Source organism: Tachypleus tridentatus, chromosome 10 (assembly GCF_004210375.1).
Source record: "Tachypleus tridentatus isolate NWPU-2018 chromosome 10, ASM421037v1, whole genome shotgun sequence".
In the NCBI taxonomy this organism is placed as follows: domain Eukaryota; kingdom Metazoa; phylum Arthropoda; class Merostomata; order Xiphosura; family Limulidae; genus Tachypleus; species Tachypleus tridentatus.
In genome coordinates, this window is record NC_134834.1 from 42353955 (window position 1) to 42378868 (window position 24914).

Here is a 24914-nt window from a genome sequence, read left to right on the forward strand (position 1 = left end):
TTACCATGTAATCGTTTTTTGTACTGTACTTTCTTCTACTTTTGCCCTAATTTATTTGTTCTTGAAAAAACAAACCTATTTTTGCTTCACTTTTTATTTGCGTTAGCCAGGAGGCCTATATATGTACATATATAAACTTTTAATAATTGAGCTCTACATATTTCTTTAGAAAATGCTTTTATTGTAAATATTAAAGTAACATGTGATATTTATCCTTATCATCTGCTGTTTATAAATTAACTTTGAATGAATGAATTTGTTTTTAGTTGGAAACTCGACGTGATAGTAGCAGTTCAGTAACAGAGAAATTGAGAGAAAGTCTTCAGCATGCTGCTGACCAGATTAAAGTAAGTGTTTCTCATTAATCTAGTAATCTTTACATCACGCATGTAAATAAATGAAAAATTTAACCTCAGTGTCAAGTGGTGATTAGGAGAGTTACTGGTGGACTACAGCAAGAAAAAGCTCTGTCTAATCAAATTTAGTGTTGTACCAGTGTAGTTTCGGTGCATCAAAAAATAAATCAAACTTCTGTTAGGTATGATTTGTGAATGGGATTGTTGGTACCTACTCATCATGAAATGGTTTTGTTTTTTCATTTTGCTAAACTAGCATTGTACTTGTTTTAGAGAATCAATCACAAAGAGAAGCAATCAAAAATATTTTGTAACATAAAAACAGCAGTGAATTATTTTTTTGAGTGCTTTATTTATTATAAATTTATCTGTTACAAAGTTTGAGGTTAAAAATCAAGAGAATATGCTAATTGTTCTTATCTTTTGTTAATGGTAATAATTTGTCTTCTGTCGCTAACCAGAAACTCAGCAAAGAATTGAGAGATGTGAAGAACAAGCTGCAAAGTTCTAGAGAAGAGAAAGATGCATTAGCCCAGGAACAGGCTTCTTTGTTGAAAGAAAAGACTAGGCTTGAACTGACCATCAAGGATTTAAGAGATGAAGTGGAAGGTGATGACAGCTCAAGAAAACGTGCTGAACGAGAACTAGAACGCTTAAAAGACACTATAGGGCAGAAACTTACTCAGTTGGATGAAATCCGTCCACAGTATGAGGCTCAGAAGAAGCGTGAGGAGGAATGCACTAGAGAGTAGGTGAAATATTTGTAACTTGATATTTTGTGGCAAAATGCAGCAAACATAGGTACTTGACTAATAAAAGTTTATCAGTGTAATGGGTTTTCAAAAACTAGAATTGAAATATACAGTTAAAAGCAATAATACAAAGGTAAGAAAGCATTAAATTGTGTAGACAATTTTGTCATGTTTCACTTTGTAGAAAAATAGTTTTAGTCTTATCACTGTCATGCAACAATACATGAAATACGTTTGAAGTAACAGTTATAAATTTTAAATTAAAGTAATAGTTGAGAAATCATCAACAGCACTACACTGTACACCTATTTAACTTTAAAATTATTTGGTTTGGAAACTTTCACTTTCTTAGAAAAAAAGTATATTACAGCCAGAAAAATAATAATAAAGTTTAAACCACCACTGATATTGTTGCAGGTTGAGCTTGAAGGAGCAGAAAAGAACAGAGCTGTATGCCAAACAAGGTAGAGGAAGTCAATTCACATCCAAAGCTGAGAGAGACAAATGGATACAGAAAGAACTTAAGTCACTGCAGCGAGCAGTAAAAGACAAGCGAGAACAGGTATAATAACTAAACTTTGTATGATGAGAGAATGCTGAGTTTGTATATCTTTGTAAGTAGAATATTAGTAATTGAAGCAAATAAGGATGTCCAGTAAGAAAGCTTTAAGTTATAATTAAACATTCTATGTATTCATGTTTTTCTGGTTATTTAAATTTGTCAAATTATTTTCACGTCGGACATTGTATGTATGTGGTTGACTGATGTGAATCAAATGGTTATGATTGAAATTTGAAGTATGTGGTATAGACCAAATGTGCATGCATAATAGATTGTTAAACATGACATTTTATCTAACCATGATTATATATACTTTGTTTGTACCACTAGCTTTTGATTATATTGTAACATAATATTTTGAATTTTGTATGTGATAAGCTGATATAAAATTGCCTGCTGGGAATGTGTAGAATAAGAGAATTGTGTTAAAACATTAGGAGATACAGAAAATCAAACATTGCTAGACACAGACTACCTGAACTTTAAACTGCAAGCATATTTGTTAAAACAAGAGGTAGTGAACTTAATTTTTTCTCTCATAGGTGTTATATCATTTGCAGTTTTCCTAACATTTTCATCACTTTGTCATCAGAAAAACTAGAAATAAAAAGTAGCATGTTATTATATGCAAATAAACATCATGAGAATGTTTATTCACATGTATTGTTGAGTTTTACATATTTCACTAAATCAGGAATTTGTTTTAGACAGTTTTGTTATAGTTCCTGTGTTACATGTTTTTATTTCTTGTAGTCTAAACATTGTATAATAGTGAATTGTTATGCAATTAATATAATTGTTTGAATTAGTAATTTGGTAACTGGACTCTGTCTTATTTTGTTTTGTTATTGATAATAAATAATGTGACACATTAACTGATTTATATACCATTTTCTCTAAACCAATTATTCTAGCAGTTCTTTATGTAAAATAAAAAGTAGAAAATTACTTTCAATATTTTTAGATAATTATTTTGTGCTTTCTTTTACTGAGAAAAAATTCATTATCATATTGTAATAAAACTGAAACATTTGTGAGTTTCAGGGTACACTTTATGTTATAACTGTTTTATGATATGTCTATAATTTTCATTAAATAACTTCAAGATACAATGAGCTTTGGATATAATTTTATGCCATGTTTCTGAAGCTGGGATATTTTTTAATTTTAAACTCAACCTATAATATATGATAAAGAAAAGTAGTAACTTTTGGCTTTTTAAAGAAATTTAGTTTGAAATAATGTGATGTAACTTGATCCATTTATTTATTCTAAACTCTCCTGTTGAGGTTTGATTGCTTTTCACATTCTGAGAGGAGGTCAAAGGACAGTACAACCATAAAAAATAGAAGATGTGAAAAGGTTAGGAGCTGAGACTTTTAGGAAGAATAATTTAAATGTTCTTTTACATTCTGCAGTCATTATAGAAAAAACAACTATTTTTTTATTTTATTTCATATTTTTATATTTTCCATTTTTCTGTTTATTGATGATTTCATTGCTGTTAGTGTTAGGGTATAGAAAAGTGATAACGTGGTTTTCAGAAAAATTTGATATTCTGTTAGGGGATTCTAGGGATTTTACTAATTAAATACGAGAATTGTAAGATTAAAAGAAAGAAGCATTTTTATTCTTAGCATGAAAATCTCATTTCACTCAGACTGATTAAATTAAGGCTTTGTAAGTTTACAGACTAACATTTAGTAAAAATAATTTATTTAAGAAGGTAATTTTCTTTGTACAAAAGATTTGTAATGTTGCTACAAACTAGCCAAATCTTATGAAGATAAACAATTCACTCAGAGTTATGTGTAGTTTGTCATAATGTTGGTCAAATTATTCAAGCCTTGTATGCATAGGCTTTTTTGCTTGATATAAAGGAGGCTTTCCTTCTTCAGGATTTATAACACTAAAATTCAGGTTTTAATTCCTGTGGTGGGAAAAGCACAGATAATAATCAGTTAAATGAACATAAAAGGTTCTGTGTTTGTAAATGCTGTGTGTTTCATAAACAACTTTAATGCACTGAAATGAAAGAAGTGAAGGGTGATTAAATTATTGTTTTTGTTTTGAATTAAGCACAAAGCTACACAATGGACTATCTGTACTCTGCCCACAGCGGGTATCGAAACCCAGATTTTAGTGTTGTAAGTCCGCAGACATACCGCTGAATCACTGAGGGGCAATTAAATTATTACATTCACATAACTTGTTATTAATTGATACTTTATAGTATAGCAATTAATGTGTGTAAAAGTGGTTTTTACTTTTTAAAATAACATTTAACTGAAAGGATTAACACTCATCTGATTTGTCTCAGACTTGGGTGATGTCTGCTAGTCAGGTTCAGCTACAATTATTAATAATCTAAGCAGAATTAGACATTTCCACTGAAAATTGCTATGCAAGGATCACATAGGGCTGCAGTGATTCTGCTATTTTGAAATTTTTGCATATTTTATGTTAGTTCCTGAATGCTGAATCCAAGAATGATATCCTTTTTTCCCCATCATGTACAGATTTTTCTCAAACCATCATATGTACTTATAGATAGGTGAATCATTTCATTGAAATTGGGTTGCATTTTGTTGAGCTTAACATGTTGATAACCCCAATGGCTGCAGATTTCTCTAGACCAACATGGATGTGAAAACCTTATGGATCACTATAGAACTCATGAGAAACATACTGCTAGTATATAAGTTGCTAACAGGCTGCATGACATGTCATTTGTGGATAGTATTTGTTTGTGTGTGCACTAATGACATTTTTTTGTTTCCAGTATTTGTTTATTTGTCATTATGGCAATGAGTTTGTGCAAATGACCCAAACATATTCTGTTGTATTTGTGTTAGATATTTGTTGGGCCTCTGATGAGGAAATTGACTTGATATAAACAGTTCGAAAGAACAATGAAGAAAGTTGAAAAAGAAGCCTTTAAAGATCTTGACAAATCTTTAGGAAACAAAAAATGATAAAATTACAAAAATATTATCAATAATATGTTCAATAAATTCATTGAGTAAGGTTATCATATGAACACTGAGTGATACTGACAGTTTTGCTGAAAATTTTGGGGAGATGGAGAGGAGGTATCAGGAAGGGTAGAACATCAACAGTGAGATGCTCCAGCTGCAATACATGAAAGAAAGACCACAAGTAGTTTTGAGACTAAGACATATATTTCATTAAACAAAAATCAAGATTAGTGAGGATGCATATCCATTTGACATCAATATTTTTCCTTTTTCTTCAGTGTTTGTATTTTTGTTCAGTGTGGTAAATGAAATAATTTTTATCTAAGTATGAGTTTTTTTCTTTTTACCAATTTGTAAAAACAAATCCTCACATGATAGAAAAAATGAACATTTCAAAATCTGTATAACTGAATTATGGAAAGTCCATCATAAACCAAAACAACTTTTATGAAGTTTAAATTTGCAGGTCTGTATTATTAAAGTTAGTTTTTCATATATTTTGTAATTGATTTATGTTTTGGCATTTTAGAAATGTGTGTTTAAAAAAAATTATTTGCAACATGTGTGATAGTAATAAAATAATGTTTATTTTGTTTTCACTTTTTTCTTCAAAGATTGAAAGACTACAAGAAGATGTTAGCAAAGATGCTGAAAAGAAGGGAATGCTGGAACAGAAAATTGATGTGAGTGATTTGTTTCTTATGTGTGAAATAAATAAAATCAAAGTTGAAAATTCAAAGAAATTATCAAAATAATTGTAAGGGAAAAAGAACATTGTAACTAAGAAATTAGTCAAGTAACTTTCATCAAATCATGGTATTTAGTGAAGTATATGTACTTTGTAGTTTGAGTTTTGAATTGATGTATTTCTTTTAAATTTACCTTGATTTTTCTGGCTTTCTGATACAACCTTATTAGGCAGCTACTTTTATTCTGTGAAAAGTTATATTCTTCACCAAATTTTATACCTACCAAAATTTTAATTTACGTTTGAAAAAGCAAAACTTAATTTTCATTTATTAAGAGTCCAGTGTAAATTTTAAAACTAATTTTACCATGACTATCTTTTTAGTGTGATTTTATAGTAAAATAATTAATGTTGTAGGGAATACTCTTATCTCATTAGGAACATCTTTATTTGTGGTTTATTAAACAGATTTATTTCACTTTTAACTTTTGAAATGTTTTATGAACTGACCAAACTTTAGGAGCTTACAAAAGAACTTGAGAACCATCGGGTCAGCATTGACAACCAGAATAAAACGTATTATGAAATGAAAAAACGGAAAGATGGACTCCAGAATGAAAGAAAGTAAGATCAGTATTGAGATATTTGTGAAGGGCCTGCCAGTTCTTTCTCACCCAGTCATTGTGGCTTCGTTATTTTGCTTTGCATGTCCACATCCCCACTTTTTTCTCTATAATTTCCAATTCTGCTGTATACTTTTTTTTTTATCTATCTTCTTTCATTATGGTTGACAGTTTTATCTATTTTTATCAAACTAAGTTTTGTAATGTCAGAGTACCATCATAAAAAGCACTCTAGTGTCATCTTTAACTTGCTGAACCCCTATCTAATCTAATCCTGTTGAATCCTGAAGTGTCATTTTGTATGTTTATTGCTGAACAATGAAGTTTCATTTTAGCATATTCTTCTTGAATCATGAAGGGTCATTAAACATCTTGTCCTGCTAAATCCCAAAGTATTGTTAAGCATCCTATTCTGCCGATTCCTTAAGTGTCTCTGAACGTTCTTCTTGCTGAATCCTTAAGTGTCACTGAACGCTCTACCTGCTGAATCCTTAAGTGTCACTGAATCCTACCTGCTGAATCCTTAAGTGTCACTGAACGTCCTACCTGCTGAATCCTTAAGTGTCACTGAACGTTCTACCTGCTGAATTCTTAAGTGTCACTGAACATCCTACTTGCTGAATCCTTAAGTGTCACTGAACGTCCTACTTGCTGAATCCTTAAGTGTCATTGAGCATCCTACCTTCTAAATACTTAAGTGTTGTTAAGTATCCTATCCTATTAAATCCTGAAGTGTCATTTAGCATCTTATCCTGCTGAATCTAAGTGTAATATTACACCTTGTGTTCATACTCTTAATCTTGAAGCATCATTTATCATCCAATCCTTCTGAATCCTGAAGTGACACTTAGCATCTTATCCTACTACTTTCTAAGTGTAATTTAACATCTTAACCTTTTGAATCCTGTGAAGTCATTTTGCATCTTATTCAACTGAATATATGTATATATACATGGATTCCTAGAAATATATATATACACATATACATGTAGGAAATTTGTCAGAAATGGTAGTTAAGGTAACAGATTTATACTTATGTGAACCTTAGAGCTTAGGCTAGGAATTGGAAATAAGGTAACTTTTCTTCCCCACCTATTTAAAAAGTACAAAATTAAATATAAATTACTATTAGTGCCATTGCAAGGATAAACCATAGGTTTGATACCTTCAATCGTATTTGGTTACCGAGCCATCAAATAGAAAATCGTACTTGTCTTACTTGCCATGCTTACCTCTTGCATTATCTCTTTCAGAAATTGCCAATATTTCTGAGTTCAAAATTATATTATTTTAATCAATAGAAAGCCAAGATTTTTATGTATGAAATTATTTATTTTATTATAATGTTTTCTATAAAAGCAGTTGTTGATTTTTAGTTCAAGTTTGATTTGTACAGGAAATGTATCAATAGGCTAAGATGAATTTTTAGTGGTTTTTGTAACATGTTTAGAAAAACATAGTCATATTCATGGAATATTGTCTGCCTTTTGCATGTTTTTTTTCTGTGTTCTTCAGTACATTATTTGATTATGTTATTATATTGTGCAGTTCTATCATTAGTATATAAAAAATACAGTTAAGTGTTATTCACAGTCAACAGCAAAAAAAAAGAATGCATATTCATCAAGATGCATTCGTTTTTCATGTGTATTCTTTAAGAAAAGTAACAGAAATCTTAAAATAGGAAACTTTTATTAGTTAAGGTTAAAGGGGAGGAGAGGATCCTGGTGGTTGAGGGTTTCAACCCAAACACACCACTTTGGCCTTGAATTCCTGTAGACGGGCAGCCTTTGGGTGGCCCCCATTGGGTCAGTCGACTGGTCCACTTGGGCTAGAGTCAGCCAAGTACCAGTGTTGGAAGTTCTCAACGGGTGTTGTGGACATTGTGTCTGATGCTAATGTATGGGTATAGTGCTCACGAAACCCTGGCATTGCTGCAATGTCCTAGCATGACATTGTAGTGTGTCCTCTCGTATGGCTCCATGGTAGGTGGGGTCAGTGGGTACCGAAATTTTCCTTTTTTCCTAAGGATCCTCCTACAAAACATTTAAATAAAATAGTGAAAAAATAGTCAATAGGTAAATGACCATGTCTTGAAGACTCTGAGCAGCACTCTTCAACATCTGTAACACACGTACCTCATTTTCTTATATTACATTCTCTTTCAGAAAAACCTTTAGGGCAACTGTCCCCCTTTTTTATTCAGAAGGGACTAGAGGGACTTGCTGGCTCTCCAAAATCAGTAAAGAAGATTTGATCTGGAGACATATTGGTTAAAAAATACACATCCCAACACAGTGAACTCCTCTTGAATTCAGAGGCAAATGGGGATGTACCTGTTGAGGTTACCCCTTATGCTACCTTGAATTCATCACATGTAGTTATTGTTGAGAGGGATTTTAAGAACATCTGGCTGGTTTCTCCACTCAAGGAGTTTCCGCAGTGAGGCTCATCTCCACTCACAAAGATCGAGTTACACTGCCGACAAATAACCTCGTTTTGACATTTACATCACCAAGTGCACCTGCCACCATCAAGGCAGGTTATCTAAATTGCAGGATACGGCTGTACATTCCAAACCCTCTCTGATGATTCCAGTGTCAGAGGTTTGGCCACTCAAAGACGTCATGTCCTGGTTCCCTGACATGTGCTCATTGTGGTGGCAAGGACCATGATGCCTATGATTGTGACACAGACCCACATTGTGTCAACTGTAATGGTTCTCACCCTTCCTACTTTCGTTCTTGACCAAAATGGTTGGAGGAAAAAGAGGTGCAGCATTTGAAAATGACTCATAACATTAGTTATCCTGAGGCTCGGAAATTGTTGTCTGCCACTTCATCTCGGACATATGCTGCTGCACTTCGTTTCACAACTACAGTGGGAGTGCAGGCAGATCTCTCTGTGCCTCCAAGAGAATCGTTTTCAAAACAGATGAAAAGCCTTTTGACCACCTTGGTTAAAAAGGATGATGAATCAACTTCTACACCCATCTCTGTTTCTCCCATACGTTCCAACAAACCTTAAGATCCACATCCTTCGGTTTCAAATACAGGCTTTTCTTCTGATACATCTTTTTCTCCCACCCCAAGATGCAAAACTCATTCCTTTACGCCCTCAGTCACTGGAATCCCCTTCCAACAACATCCCAATCGACCCATGGCAGGATCCATGGAGGTTGATAGACCTCCTCCAAATAAGGACAGTAAGGAAAAAAGACGTGGTTCTAAACAAAAGGGTTTTCCAGCCACTTCACCTACCCGTCATTAAAAACTGCCACCTTGATACAATGGAAATGTCGAAGTTTACATTCTAATCTGGATGACATCAAAACACTTCGTACCATCCTGTATGTCTTTCCTTATAAGAAACATTTCTGAAACCTGCTGATACAGTCACCTTTCGGCAGTTTTCTCTGTACAGAAATGACAGACTATGTGATAGACGAGTACATGGAGGGGTGGCACTGTTGGTTGATCAGCACGTGCCTACCCTGTCTTTGCCACTCAACACAGCCTTGGAGACCGTACCTGTCACCTGGAGAGACATATGATCAATCAGACCTCGATGCTCTCATTGAACAGTTGCCATCTTCCTTTTTGATCCTTGGGGACTTTAATGGACATCATCCCCTCTGGGAAAGTATTGTTATTGATAGGAGGGAGTTGCTGTGTAGAGCGTATGTTCTCTGATCACAATCTTTCTCTTTTCAATACTGGTTCTTCCACTTATTTTTACGCACCTAGTCAATCCTTTACCTCTATTGATCTCTTGGTTTGGTCCCCTTCATTATTCTCCCATTTTTCATGGAGGATTGACAATAATCCATGAGGCAGTGATCATTTTCCTATACTTTTGAAAGAGACTGGCCGTGGTCAATGCCACCCTACCCGCGTACTCCGGTAGAAGCTGAATAAGGCAGACTGGTCCACTTTCACTGCTCTCACAGAACTTGATCCTGCCATCGTAAGTCAGCCATCAGTAGACGACTGTGTGGCAGTATTAACTGACTGTATTATACAAGCAGCTACTCAGTGTATTCCTAAAACCTTGACACGTTTTCCACGATATCCTCGTACGTGGTGGAATCCTGCCTGTCACTTGGCACAGAAGGCTCCAAAATGGGCCTGGGATACTTTCTCTAGATATCCCACACTTTCAAACTGCATTCCTTTCCAACGTGCACATGCTAGGTGGGTAAAGCTAGAAGGAATCTTAGATTAAGTTGACAATTAGCACATATCTTCTACCACCAGTTCCAAGGTCATATGGGACAGGGTTTGAAAGGTCAGTGGGCAATACAATTCTGTCCCCTTCTCCATCTTACTCTCTGATGGCCAAGAGGTAGCTGATGTCTGGAGCATCATCGATACTCTATGTGAAAGCTTATGCCGGGTATCTAGCACTTCTGCTTGTTCCTCCACCTTCTTGGCCATCAAGACTCAAGCAGAGTGTTCACCTCTTTCCTTTTGAACTGACTGTCTCTTTGACTATAATCAACCCTTTACACTGGTGGAACTGAAAGTGGCCCTTTATTGGTCTGGCAGTACATCTGTAGGACTTGATGATGTACACTATGACATGCTGCGCTATCTCTTTTTCTAATTGTTTTTAACTGGATCTGGCAGGAGAATGTTTTTCCTAATGCCTTGCACCAGGCTATTATCTTACCTTTCTCTAAGCCTGGGAAAGATCCCAAGATTCCTTCAAACTACCATCTGATTGCTTTCACGAGCTGTCTCTGTAAGACCTTAGAGAGGATGGTTAATGCTAGTCTTGTTTGGTTCCTCGAATCAAACAACCTCCTCTCACCCACCCAGTGTGGATTCAGATGACAGCACTCCACCACGGACCACCTAATTAGACTTGAAACATCAATCAGAGAAGCCTTTCTCAAATGCCAACATCTTGTATCAATATTCTTTGACATTGAGAAGGCTTATGACACAACATGGAGATATGGCATTTTGCGAGACCTTCATATATGTGGGTTACGTGGCCATTTACCCATGCTTATTAAAAAACTTTTAATGGACAGGAGATTACAAGTGTTGTTCGACACTTTCCCGTTCTTTTCTACAGGAACTTGGGGTCCCTCAGGACTTTGTTTTGAGTGTCACACTTTTCAGTATAAAGATTAATGCCATCACTGAACAACTCCCTCTCACTGTTGCGAATGGGCTCTATGTCGACGACTTTCACATCTCATGTCATTTGTCGAACATGAGATATATTGAGCGGCAACTACAAACTGCCCTCAATCATGTACTGAAGTGGACCATGGCGAACGGCTTTAATTTCTCTCTCTCTAAAACCGTTTGCATTCACTTTTGCCACCAACTGGGTATTCACCCTGATCTTGGACTCTGTATTGGTGAAGTTTTGCTGCCAGTTGTCCCTGAGACCAAGTTCTTTGGACTTATCTTTGACGTTAACTGACCTTTATACCAAACATAAAGCAGCTATGTGACAGTTACACAGGAGCACTGAACATCCTCCGCGTCTTCTCTACCATCAGTTGGGGAGCTGATCAATGTTCTATGTTAAAGACATATCGTTTTCTTATTCGATTGAAACTTGACTATGAATCAATGGTCTATGGCTCTCCAGACCATCAGCCTTGAAGATGCTAGACCCTATTCATCATCAAGGACTTTGACTCTGCACTGGGGGTTTCTGCACCTCCCCGGTTTCAAGCTTATACATAGAATCTCATGAACCGTCTCTGCACCTTTGCCGTTTGCAACTGTTTTTACTATATTCTTCGAAACTTCATTCCTGACCAAAGCATCCCACCTGGGATTGTGTTTTCCTTCCTCAGTGGGTCATACCTTTTCAGAACAGACAATCTGCCATTGCTCCTTTAGGCTTTTGTGTCCAAGTGCAATTAGATGAATTGGGTCTGTCCTTGGATAACATTGCAGGATCTACTGGTCAACCCATCCCACCATGGCTTATTACAGCCCCCAAATGTGATCTTTCTTTAAGTCATCTGAGAAAGGCAGATACACCTAATTGGTAGTACCATCTTTTATTTACTGAACATCTTTCGAACAATCTTTCCATTCCAATTTATACGGATGGTTCCAAATCAGGTAACTCTGTGGGCTCTGCCATGGTTTGTTGGGGTTCGGTGGTTGCACGCAGAATACCCTCTACAGCTTCTGCATTCACTGCTGAACTGTATGCCATATCTCTTGCCCTGGATCATGTTGAAGCTAAGCAGTACTCCAACTGCACTATTTATACTGACTCGCTTAGTTCTCTACTGGCCCCACGTTGGCTCACACCCTGTTCTCGCTGATATTCAAAACCGACTGGCCCATTTCTCATTAACATGTATTTCTATCCAGTTTTTCTGGATACCAGGCCACGTTGGTATTTGCGGGAACAAGCTTGCAGACATGGTAGCTAAATTTATCTGCTCTGACCCTATTACCTCTGTGCCTATTCCATACATGGACTATGGTCTTGTATTCAAGGCTCGGCTCTGTGCCAGCTGGCAGTCAACTTGGAGTGAGCAATGTGACAACAAGCTTTTCCAAATAAAACCCTTTATTGGACTTTGGTCGTCTAGCTTCCGTAAGGTTCGGAAGGAGTATGTTATTCTAACTAGACTACTCATTAGTCACAGTTTTTTAACTCATCATTTCTTTTATCTGGAACTGTTGCACCAGTGTGTAGTTTGTGTAAAACTCAAATCACTATATGCCACATGTTACTTTCTTGGCATTGTTACGACTCTCAACAATGGCACTTTTTTAAACATATTCTGTCCCAAAGTTTGTCCGTAACATTGGACAGTGTTATTGGTGATGGTGACACTGTCAACCTTGATAAGGTTTTTAGTTTTTTTAATGGCCATTTATCTTTTTAATGTTATTTAAGTATTGGATATTTATTCATTACACATTTTTAATTGTGGTTCCCTTTTCAGAGTCTCAATCTCTTTAGTTCAATTTGAAATTGGAAAATGGCCATAACATTAAATAACTCAACACCAGGACTGGAAGGGCCAAGTTCAGGTGACTAACGCTGCTGTTTGAAGTACCCGTTAGTCGTCCTGGTGAATTGTTATTACAATTTTGCTGCATGTCTTTAACACTTTTATTACTTACTTTTTGGTACTGGCCATAATGACACATAACCCCGAACCAGGACTGGGAAGGCAACTTCAGGTGACTGACGGTGGTTCTTGTACTTACCTGTTAAGTCTTCCTGGCGGGTTATGATCATTACCATTATGCTAAAGAAAGTCCTTTACAACTTTATAGACTGGATGTCAACATTGGTTTTATACCATTTATGTTTTTAATTGCTGTTTTGTTTTTTATCTTCATTTCCTTTTATGAATTTTACTACATTTACTTTACTTTTACCTTTTTACCGGACATTTGGCTAATTATTATTACGATTTTGCTACATGTCTTTTAAAACTTTTATTACTTTACCTTTTGATAATGGCTGTTATGACACATGACCTGGAACCAGGACTGGAAAGGCCAACTTCAGGTGACTGACAGTGGTTCTTGTACTTACCTGTTAGTCTTCCTGGTGGGTTGTGATTATTACTATTTTGCTAGAGAAAGTCCTTTACAACTTCTCTTACTCTGCTTTCTCTCTTAACATTGTAGACTAGGTGTCAACATTGGTTTTATGCTTTTTCTGTTTTTCAATGATGTTTTGTTTTACCTTCATTTCCTTTTCTGTATTTTACTACATTTAATTTATTTCTACCTTTTCACCAGACGTTTGGCGCAGATAGCCTAGCTGCTTTGTGCCATAAAACACTAAATCAACCATCTTATATACTTGACCATGCCAGGCTAAAAAATGCAAGTAAGAAATATATCTATACTGTTAGGAGTCTAATGTTATTCAAGTTAAACACATATAGTTCAGTTTTAAAATTCATTGGCACTTGTCTAATGTTCATTGTTAAAAAATCACTATTTTTTAAAAATAAAGATTGTTTTCTTACACAATTCTAAAAAGTAAATTTAAATTATTGCATCAGGATAATGGATCTGATTGAGATGTCAGTAGTTGACATGAAATTTTGTAACATATAAATTAGTGATCGGGTAATGGTATGAGTGTTATTTTTCGAAACATTAAATTCCTTAAAATGAGGCGTTAGTACACATTGAAACGTGTGGGGTGTATAAGACTTTTTACTGGTATCTTTGGGTTTTTATTATTTTTTACCCTGTACAGTAGGTTATTTGTATTTTATAGTACTTTTGAGATTGAAACAGTCTCAGTTTTAGAACTGTGTAAAAATTTTGTTTTTAAAAAATGTGTATTTTTTTTCATTGTAGTTTTGTATTTCAGTTTCAAGTCGTTCTGAAAGGAAACAGGGCTAAATGAGATTTTGATTTAATTTTTTGGGTGGTTATAAGGTCGATCAGATTGACAAACCTTGTACAAAACTATGGTGAGAAAGTAACAGTATAAAGCTTTACTGAAAAAAAGTTTTAATTGTAATAAGGTTTTAGGGAGTATATAAAGGAAATCTGTGCTGTTATTTAGGGATGTTGCTTTTCCTGCTATCATGTTTGCTTTGTTTTTGAAGGACTGATATTAGCCATCCCAACATTTACTCTTTACTTATTTGCTCATTTTTTAAATTGTGATATTGCAGTAGACATAAGAAAGTCATATATTTAACCAAGTTTCTAAATCCAGTGAGGTTCCAACTATAATATTTATCTACTTGTTGCTGGTGATTCCTGTTTCACTGTATACTTGAATTTTTTTAAAGGAACACCAAATTTCTGTAAGAAAGCTAAATTTAAGGGGTAATGATAACATTGTTTACAATAAAATTATGTTGTTGTTGTTTTTTTTCTTAATTACTGCTAGTTATTAACCCTTTCTTTGTGGGGCATGTATCATTTTTGTTAACACGCATCCTTTACCAATTATACACCAACCACTGGGTATGCCATGATGGATCAGTATCTGATGGTATTTGTGCTAGTCCATTATTCTGTCTATTTTACAAATATCTCCTGTTGTCTCAACAGAAAAAATACCTTCAAACCATTATACTGCCTCCTCTATGCTTTGTGCTAGGTGTTGTGTATTGAGGTAAGTGCCTTTCACCTTTCTTATGCCTGACGTACAATCTACATTTTGAACCAGATATTTCAAACTTGGACTCATCTGTCCATAATACTCTTTCAATCATCAGCAGTCTAATTTTTTTTTACTTTTTAGTGAATTTCAGTCTCTTGACAGTATTGGGAGATTGAAGTAAAGGTATTTTATCTGCTACTTGACCAAATATTATGTTCTAGGTAAGTTCTTGATACAATAGATCTGGACACTTTTCTGTCATTTTATACATCATTTGAGATCAGTTGCAGATTTCCTTCTGTCCTGAAAACTGCATAAATAAAGACACTTAACATCAGTATTATTGAGTTTAGGTGTTATGCCTCTTCCTTTTGTATTTTAAAATTTACCTGTCTTGGTCTCAGGTGTACTTGACACTGTTTTGGAAAGAATTTCAAATCTGCAGCAATTTATTAGAGAGTCCAACCAAATAAGTCTTTTATGTGAACTCTTTGCTCAACTGTCAATTCTCTGTTTTTTGGGCAGTGGCATGACAACAAAACAATATATAGTGTCAAACACTGTTTTTAGCAAGGTTTACTCATGGAGTTCTATTAAATTTATTTCTTTTAATATGTACAAGTACTACATAGTAACTTCTTTCTATATAATTAAGACACTACATGGGGTGCAATGAGAGTTATTTCAGACCCTAAATTTGATCAGTGTGTTCATTCAAGTAGAACTCTTATAGCATGCTCTTGGTACAAGTATATGGGAATTCTGAAGGTTGGTGAGTATTTTCACCCTGATTCATTCATTTGTCATCAGGGATCAATGAAGTATTACCTTAGTGTTGAAATTTATATTTTATAATGGCGTGGAAGAATTAGCTCCATAAAATGGAAAGAATGACAAAATATTCTCTTAACACTTTTCCACAGAACTGTATATGACAAAATTACACAATTTGGCCATAATATAATGCAATTCACTATCTACGTTGACAGAGAGTATCTACTAATGTAAAAATTTTTTATAAAAACTTTAATTTATGCAAATATGTAAAACATAAACCAAAAGTAAGTCAACAATGTATGCATATTTTATACCTAACATTTCCTCAAAGAAAATGTTTATAATATCTGCTTTTCTGAAACTGGATTCATTTGTCTCTAGTGCTGTAGTGAATCGAATTAAATAGGTTGATGTTTTATTGTATGATATTTCAACAGAACACTGACTGAATTAGTTGATGCCCTAAATAAGCTGGTACCTGATGTATGTAAAAAAGGTGAGAAAGAATCATTCACTGGTTAGCACTGCTCATGGTCACATGATAGTAGAGGAACCTAACTTATGACAAACACACTCATTGAGATGCATGTTGTGTAACATGGACTGTAGGTCAAATCCTGAGAAGTGGGCACTGAAAAGCTGAAGCACCTTGATGGCTTTTTTTTACTGAGGTGACTAAGTCAATTTTCAGTGGAATGTAGGCGAGGGCGTGGGGTGGGTAAAACTTCATGCAAAAAGTTAACTATCATAGTGACCACTCAGGTTCTCCTGGAATGCTTCTGTTTTCTCATATAACCGATACCTCCAGTTATTTTAAGGCATGAAACAAGATTGAAGAAGTTATAAATGCATAACACTGGCAAATCATTTTCTGTTCATGAGTGCAAATTTGAACTGAAATTCTGTACTTGAAAGTTTTCTTTTGTACATTTTGTATGCTTATATATAAATAAGATGGGAACTAAAATCTGTTTATTGTTATGTGAAACACTTCAATAATTACTGAAGTATGGAAATAAAAACAAATATAAAATAACATTTATCTCATTAACACTGCCACATTATGGGCTGAGACTTGTGTTGTGTATTGGCAACCTGTATGTTTGCATTTGACACAACTCTTACTGTTTTGTTAATTTTTCAGATTCCATAAAATTATAAATCAACTCGGGTTATTTTCCACTAGTAGTAGTGGTTTAATATTGCTGTCTTATAATGAGCTACTCATCTCTCATATTGTATTTCTAATGGATTACCTCTATACATAATATTTTTGTATGCCATAAAAAATTATTCTTTCTAACAGTAAAGATAATATTTAAAAGTTTTATTTAGTGCTATTGTAAACATTAGTTTACTTCTTTATATTGTAAGCATATTTCTTCAGCCACTTAAATAATATAGAAAATGCAAACAAGCATGTATCAATCACTGGTGACCCTAAATGGAAAGTAGTTATTGAAAAATGCCTAGAGCTGAAGAGGAAATAGGTTATTGGTCTAAGTATATGATAATTAGATATAAATATTAGCAGTTTACAGAATGGGAGGAGAAATTTCCATGACATTATATGTTGTAGAAAATGTATATGTTTTTATTTTAGCACTATAGAAGTGTTGTATGAATATAAGCTAAGATACACTATATTTTCAGTTAGTAGCAAAAGAAACAGTGACGTACATCCTGAAATAAATAAGTTTGCTCCATTGAGGATGTCTTCTGCTCTAGTACAAGTCTTAACAACAAATGATGTTTCTTCTAAAACTAATTTTGCCTCCTTTTGTACAAGATACCCTGCAGCTTTCATAATGTTGGAAGATAATTATTTGCTGAATAACTCAAATGACAAATTGAATGATATGATATGCTAGGACATGGATTAATTCATTTTTCAGCTGATATTAGAGTTGATCCACTGTCTTCCAGTTTATTTTGCTTATTAGTGTTCCTGAAGCATACTCTTTCATTATTTAATTTCTTTGCTGGTCTATATAGTGATTTTATGAAACAACATGTTGCAAATTCAATATTTAACTTTTATTTTATGTTTGGAGTTTAGGAGGTTATATTTGATTTTCATTGATTTATAAAGTAATATTGTGTAGTTCAGTTATTTTTCATTTTTATCAAATAATGAAGTAGTATTGTATAGTTTGATTGATGGTTATATGTACTGTTTGATTTTGTATCTGTTTTGTTTTATGGAATTACCAATATACCCAAAACAAGGTGCATGTGGTGAATGATAGGTGAGCTTAGGATATTGTGGGGTTAAGTTTCTTGGTCTTATCTGTTCAGGGTATTTTTCTTAGATTGTTTATGTAATAGTTTCAACTGTTACATGGAAGCTATTTGAAGATAATGGATATTCCCAATAACTTTGTGTTATTTTTGGAGTTACCTTCTTAAACATTGTTTTCGCAGCTGCTATGCAACTAGTTAACATTTTTCTTTCTACTGTACCAAGTTTCACTATGATTATAGTGGAGAACAGTGTGAAAATGTATTAATAACATTTGCACATCTTGGAAATTGCAAAATTTAGGGTGTGAAGTCTTCTTAATATTTAAGTCAAATAGTATGTGTGGTATTTTGTTTGCACATACATGGTTTTTCATGTTTAGAGTCATAGTTGTGTGAAATTGACTTTTCATGATCATTGAATGTAGATAAACATGTAATTGTCAATAACACTTAAATCACCATGCAAGCGGCCGTAAATGGGTTTCAGCACAATTAAAGGAGAGATCACAGATTATTCATTGTGTAGCTTTGTGTTTAACCTTAAGACACTTCTGAACATAACATTAACCAAACTTTCTCAGATGTGTCTTAAGTGACAATATAACTATTTTATCAGTTACATTGAACATCATCCTCTAAATATGAGAAAGAACAAGTCATACAAAATGAATTTACAGAAAATTATATTTGCTTTTAATTCCTGTTTTTGCATCAATTCTTAGGACCAGCTGTGGCTAAGTGAAAACAGTAATGTCTTGCTTTTCCTTGTATCAAAGTTGTAGACACATGGTAGGTTGTATTGTGCATGTGAACTTAGGTGTTTACTGTTGATTTTTCCCTGATTGTATTATGAAGCATAATTGGCATTATATAAAGTATAATGGATGTATGTAATACATGTTTAGATTTGAGACCCCTTCAGGGTCATTAGGCTGTTCAGTTGTAACTAGTCAAGTTACTGTATTGGAAGTCCTATGCTGGTGTTGAGGACATTAGGTCTGATATTGGTGTCTGGTGTAGTGCTCTCACCATGTTGAATATTTGACTGTATATGTAGTTCCCTTGTAGTTCATGGTGGAGAGTTGGCAATAAATTTTTTTATTTCCTGATGGATAATCTTTCAGTCAGAGAAAAAAAAATCCAGTAAATGGCCACAGATAAAAATTCTTCAAACACAGTATTGCCTGAAGCTATTTCTTTACCTTGTTTTGTGGTTTTATATTCAGTTATAAAAACTATTAATCTGAAGTATATCCTTTTTTTAACCTGAAAGTTTTATAGAAGTTTTCTAGGTCTCTAAAGTTCATTTAGAAATTACAGCTGGAATCCTGTTGGTTTGAGCATCATAAGATAAAAAAGAGAGTAAACATTTTGAAGTCAAAACCCATCAGGATTGAGCCAATTCCAGTGCTACATTAAATTCCCAAATTGGCATTATTTTTAGAAATTCTTGCTGGTCTCTCCAATCAGGTAATATCAGCTGTACAACAAATCTCCTTTACATCACCTTGTCTGTCTGCCAGTGTCAAGGCAGGTTAGCTTAACTCTAAAGTCTGGCAATATATTCCAGATCTTCTTCATCTTTTTCACTCTGAGCATTGTGGATATACTAAAATATTGTAATATGGCTCTTCAACCTTTATTGTTGTAGCAAAAATTACAATGGCGACAAGTGTCAGAACCATAATATGTTAACTTTTCTGTTTCTTATCCCTTGTACCTTTTATTATGCCTTATGTGGATAGGGAGAAAGAGGAACAGTGAATAAAATCTCTGTAACATTTCCTGAAATGACAAAGATGGTGACACCTCTTTCGAAATTGAGTTATGATGATCCACTCTCTTTCGATACCATAGTAGGAATACAAACAGATTTCTCTATCCCTCACGTAGTTTTACTCTCACCATGTTGAGAATTGCTTGCCCTCCATCAAGAAGCATGTAGACATTAAGCAGTCATGTTTGATTTCATTAGTTCCAGTATGCAGTTGCAGCATAGTCTTGCTCCTGCTCATTTGACTCTCATACATCTGTTGGGAACCTTTCCTTGTTAGATTCAAGACAGGTTCAGGTATGTTGATTGACTTTCTATTGTGAAAACATAGAAAAGTTGCTGAAACTGTAAATAGAAAAGTTCCTCACCTAGATTTTATCCATCATTATATAAAAATGGCTGTACTGAGACAGTGGAAGTCTGAAGGCTTTCATTTTAAGTTCAAAGACCTGAAGGTCATGATACATTCTTACCTGATCCATTGTTATTTCTTCTCAAGGCCCTCAAGTGTTATGTGACTCATAAAAACTCTTTTTGAGGTACTAGGAACTTATTGTTCATTCACTGGGATTTTTCTATATTCTGTGACTTACCTCCCATTACCCTCACAAAGTAGCTTCACAAATTGATTCACTTGTTCTATAATGGATTATTGTTACAGAATATCTCACCAAATTCATCGCATCTCTGTGTTATTAGCTGCTTGGTTGAATTGCCCTCTTGAAGAAGTGCAAGCTGGTATGTGGACTACTACTGACATTTTCCTGATATGGCAGTTCCTCTTCTGAGGGTTTTCAACTACCCCTTGTAGCTATTTTAACCACATCTATTAGACTTTAATGAGAGTTGCATATTTTCCTCTCTCATGTACTTTTTTTAATTTTAGGGTTCCTTTATTTTTCATGGATCCCATTCTGTACTGAGTGTTGCTTAGGCAAGTATGTATTATGTATCACCACTCATGTACAGTTTTGAGTATAACTAAAGGGAATCCTGTCCACCCCTGCTGATCTTCAGATTGAATAAATTACAATAGGTTTGCTTTTTAAAATATATGGAACTTGGTTCATCTCTTGCACAGTTTCAACAGCACTGTGTTCCTCAGGGCTTCCCAACATTTTTTACTCCCCCCTCAGACTCTACTAGTGAAGCTTGGGGAACTTTAGTCCTTACCACCCCTAATCTATACTTGCTGGGATGGTGGACAGAGGCTTTTTCTGCAGTGTTGAAATATGATCCTCTACTCTTGGAGAAGAGGGTGAATTTGGGGGTCCTTCTACTAGAGTCCCTGGATGTTTTTTCCTACATGCTGTTAGGGGTGGCACAAACCTCCATGGGAAACTACTCATAATTCCAGTTTAGATTTGACCTAAAGCATTTCCCTTCTCTTTGGTCTATATCAGGTTTTTATATTGTTCTGGAAGGAGGTCCATTATCTCCTCATAATTCCAAACATGAAGTGGTCCCATCCAAGAATCTTGATTGAGCACAGGTTCCACATCCTCTCATAATTCCAGGAGCAAATGGAATACTCCTTGCCCATTTGGTTGGGGAGTGAGGATAAGTTTCCATAATTTTAGACTGGACGAGATCTGTTTATTTGGTTAAGTACAGCATATGTGATCCTGTCATTCTGAGCTTTGAATATTACCTTTTGTACTTCTTCAGGTAGAGCAGAAAATTTGTCCATTTCGATGTTGCTTACTTTCTCATCATGATTACAATGGTGTGAAACACATCACTCAATGGCTATGGGTTGGAATACAGTCGAAGTATGTATGTGTAACATTGTGGTTTAGTAGCCGTAGCCACAGATGTGGGATATAAATACCAGGATCCTTTAATTTCAACCCAAGCTGTGGTACCTTGGCTCTCTGGTTGGGGCTGGCTTGTATTGACTATTACTCATATTATATTCTACTTTTGATATAGAAATGAAGGTCCAAGTGAAAAGAATACTTGTTCTGAATATAGTGCAGTTTCCCCACTCTTGTATCATTTTTTTCTCTAGGTACACTTCCGTTCTTAGCAAATTCTCTAAGTATAGTTTATGCTTGCACCAGCCCTTCCACCTTCTCAGTGTGGGATTTTAGCTGTGGTGTCAGTAGATGGTAATATGTTTTGGAAGTTAACATTCTCTTGATCTGAAAATGTATTTCCAATAATACTTATCTTCACTGACACTCTCCCACTCTACTTCCTCTCTAAAAGCTAGTTTGTCTCTAAAAAGTTATTACATTATTTGAATTAGATGCTTATATACAGTGGTTAGATGGAGAGTACATTGAAGTTAGTGGAAAAGTTTGCAAATTAGAATTTGTCTAAGGCATTCAATTGGAGTATAAAAGACTGGAGAAAGTGTTCTGAATGCTTAGATGGGCAAAGAGTGGAAATCCTAGAGAGCAAGAAATAGCTATAGGTCCAGCAAAGGTAGATATTACTGGAAATGCATTTTTACTTTGGGAAAATGTTGAACAACTATTACTTTTTTAATAATAAACTTTTAACATTTGTTGTGTAAACTAAATAATCATAAAATATTAAATAAACAATATAATATCTCTCAAACAGAACAATCTTGTATATCCAACACCTACTCTTATTGACAAATCTTCATGTAATTAATACTGCTATTTTCTTTTAACTTTATATGTAATACATTTTAAAAAATGTTTTTTTTTATATATACATATATACAGCCTACCAATAATCTTGGTTTCATTGCCTGTAGTCACATGGTTCAAAATAATTAACTCTGATCATAAGTCACAATTATAAGTACAGATTTTTTTGTGTTCTGAATTACAAATGTGGAAAAGGGAGAGAATTTTCGTGGCTGTGTGTGACATGAATTGTCCCAACTACTGAAGACTGCAAGATAGCTTTAGAACTTTATATCCAAGACCTCAGTCCATTAATACACACCCCCAGCAACCAATTAGCAACCCTTACAGAATTCACTACCACCAAAACTAACATTATGTTTAATGACCAAAACTACATACAAATAAATGGCTTAAATATGGAAAGTCTCATGTCACCAGTTCTAGCCAACATTTTTATAACACAGATTGAATCACATGCGATCAATTCAGCCTAACACCCACCGCTATACTGGTACAGATATTTTAACAATGGAATTGCTGGATTGACATCTGCAGAACACACAGTTAGTTTTTTGAACCATGTTAACTCCATACACCCCAACATCAAGTTCACCTGTGAGTATGAGAAAACTAACCAAACAGCATTTCTCCACCTCAAGATCACAAGAATTGATACACAATTCAAAACAGAAAAATCACCCATACTGGACTATACATTCTCTGGGACTCAGCATATGAAACAAAACAAAAACTCAACATGTTCAGAAACCAAATAAACACAGCCACAATACAAGAATAATGTACACTCAATAAAATTAACAATGAAATCAAAAATATAAAACAACACTTCATCAACATCACATTTCCTCCAAAAATTGGTGAAAAAACTAAAAACACACATCTAGATCAACAATAAATAAACAATAATAAATTCCATGAAACAACAGACTATAAAACTTTACTCTGCTGTATACAATATATTGCTGATATTAACAAAAAAAATAACCAATACGTGGAAAAGAAACTCGTAACAAAACACAACATTTCAGTAAACACCACATTTATTCAAAAACCAGATACAAAACTAAAGTCCATACTGTGTAAAAACTATACTGACAAACACAAAACTAATATTATTTATAAGTTACAATGCAACAATTGTCATGATTTCTATATTGGAGAAACAAGCAGAAGAATGTAAACCAGATACAAAGAAATTCATGCATTTTTGAACTCTGCAAATCAAATAAACATGATATTACTATGGAAAATACCAAAATACTATGTAGTGAAACAAATATAAACAAATTCAAAATCAAAGTTGCCCTACTTATACAGTAACTCAAACCAAAATTGAGCCAGTTTGAAGGAACATCATTATACCTATACTAATTAATAACCTAACATCTAACTGCAGTGCCCCCTACAATCATGTACCTTTTTACACTCTCATACATAAGACATGCCCAAATATGGTCAATTGCAAATTCTCTTTGTTAAGCTGAAGATGACATAAGAAGGTCAAAACATTGTCCTATCCCTAAGTTTAATTAGTTTTAATATCCATGTCGGTCATCCTGAGAATACAATGTTGGCATTTATTGTTGGGTTTTTATAAAGCAGTGTGCACATTTACCAGTTTTTAGTTCCAAGAAAGAAAAAGGTTAATTATTCAACATAGGATTCTAACCATACTTTGGAATATCTTAAAATTTTTTCCAGTCCATCCAAAAATGCAAAGTAGTATACATGCTAAAAAGAAGGCTAGTGTCATGTAGTATATAACATTCAGCAGAAATGATTTTTGCAACAGCTTGGTGCTTTTATAACAATTTTTTTTTGCAGATTTAAGATTTGTATCTATCATTTATGGTAAAAATAAGGCATTTTATCTACTGCTTAGCTTTTACAAAATACTCATATTTTTTATTTTTTATATTAAGTAAATGGTATAAAAATTCATTGGACTTTTATTAGGATGCCATAAATTTTAGTTCAGATTAAGAACATATAAAACATATTATGCTTTATACAAGATTATTACTGGATGTTCTCTCCACCTGTCAGATTAGGCTTTAGGATGAATAAATGTGAGAGAGAGAGAGAATAGTTGAGAAATTTCATGTAACTTAATCTGTGGTATTTGTATATACATTGTATAATGTCTTCCTGGTCCTCTGTCATTACCACCTCTGATCCAACATCCTATTTAAACCTTTACAATCCCTTCTTCCTTCCCTAATTCTAGGCTTCCAAAACTGAAGCAAACAAAACACTTGAATATATGCAGAAATTCAATAGACGAATTGATGAAATGAGAAGACAGAGACATAAACTTATGGCTGAACTACAGTAAGCACAGTTGAAAGTTCCTTATGTGCATGAGGAGCTGTTGTTCTCATTTGATGATCTTCATTCTGTTGCATCTAATTTTAAGTCTTTAAATTTGATGAGATTTTACTTTATACCAGTA

The 24914-nt window shown here is 34.2% G+C and overlaps 1 protein-coding gene across 1 annotated transcript in view; it reads left to right on the forward strand.

Moving 5' to 3' along the window:
- Window positions 1-24914, forward strand: part of SMC3 (structural maintenance of chromosomes 3) — a 126237-nt gene that overhangs the window by 44856 nt on the left and 56467 nt on the right. Inside the window, exons 9-13 of the mRNA XM_076461031.1 lie at window positions 267-347; window positions 818-1104; window positions 1526-1670; window positions 5263-5331; window positions 5857-5960. Coding sequence (XP_076317146.1) covers window positions 267-347; window positions 818-1104; window positions 1526-1670; window positions 5263-5331; window positions 5857-5960 — 686 coding nt within the window. The remainder of the gene's footprint in view (window positions 1-266; window positions 348-817; window positions 1105-1525; window positions 1671-5262; window positions 5332-5856; window positions 5961-24914) is intronic.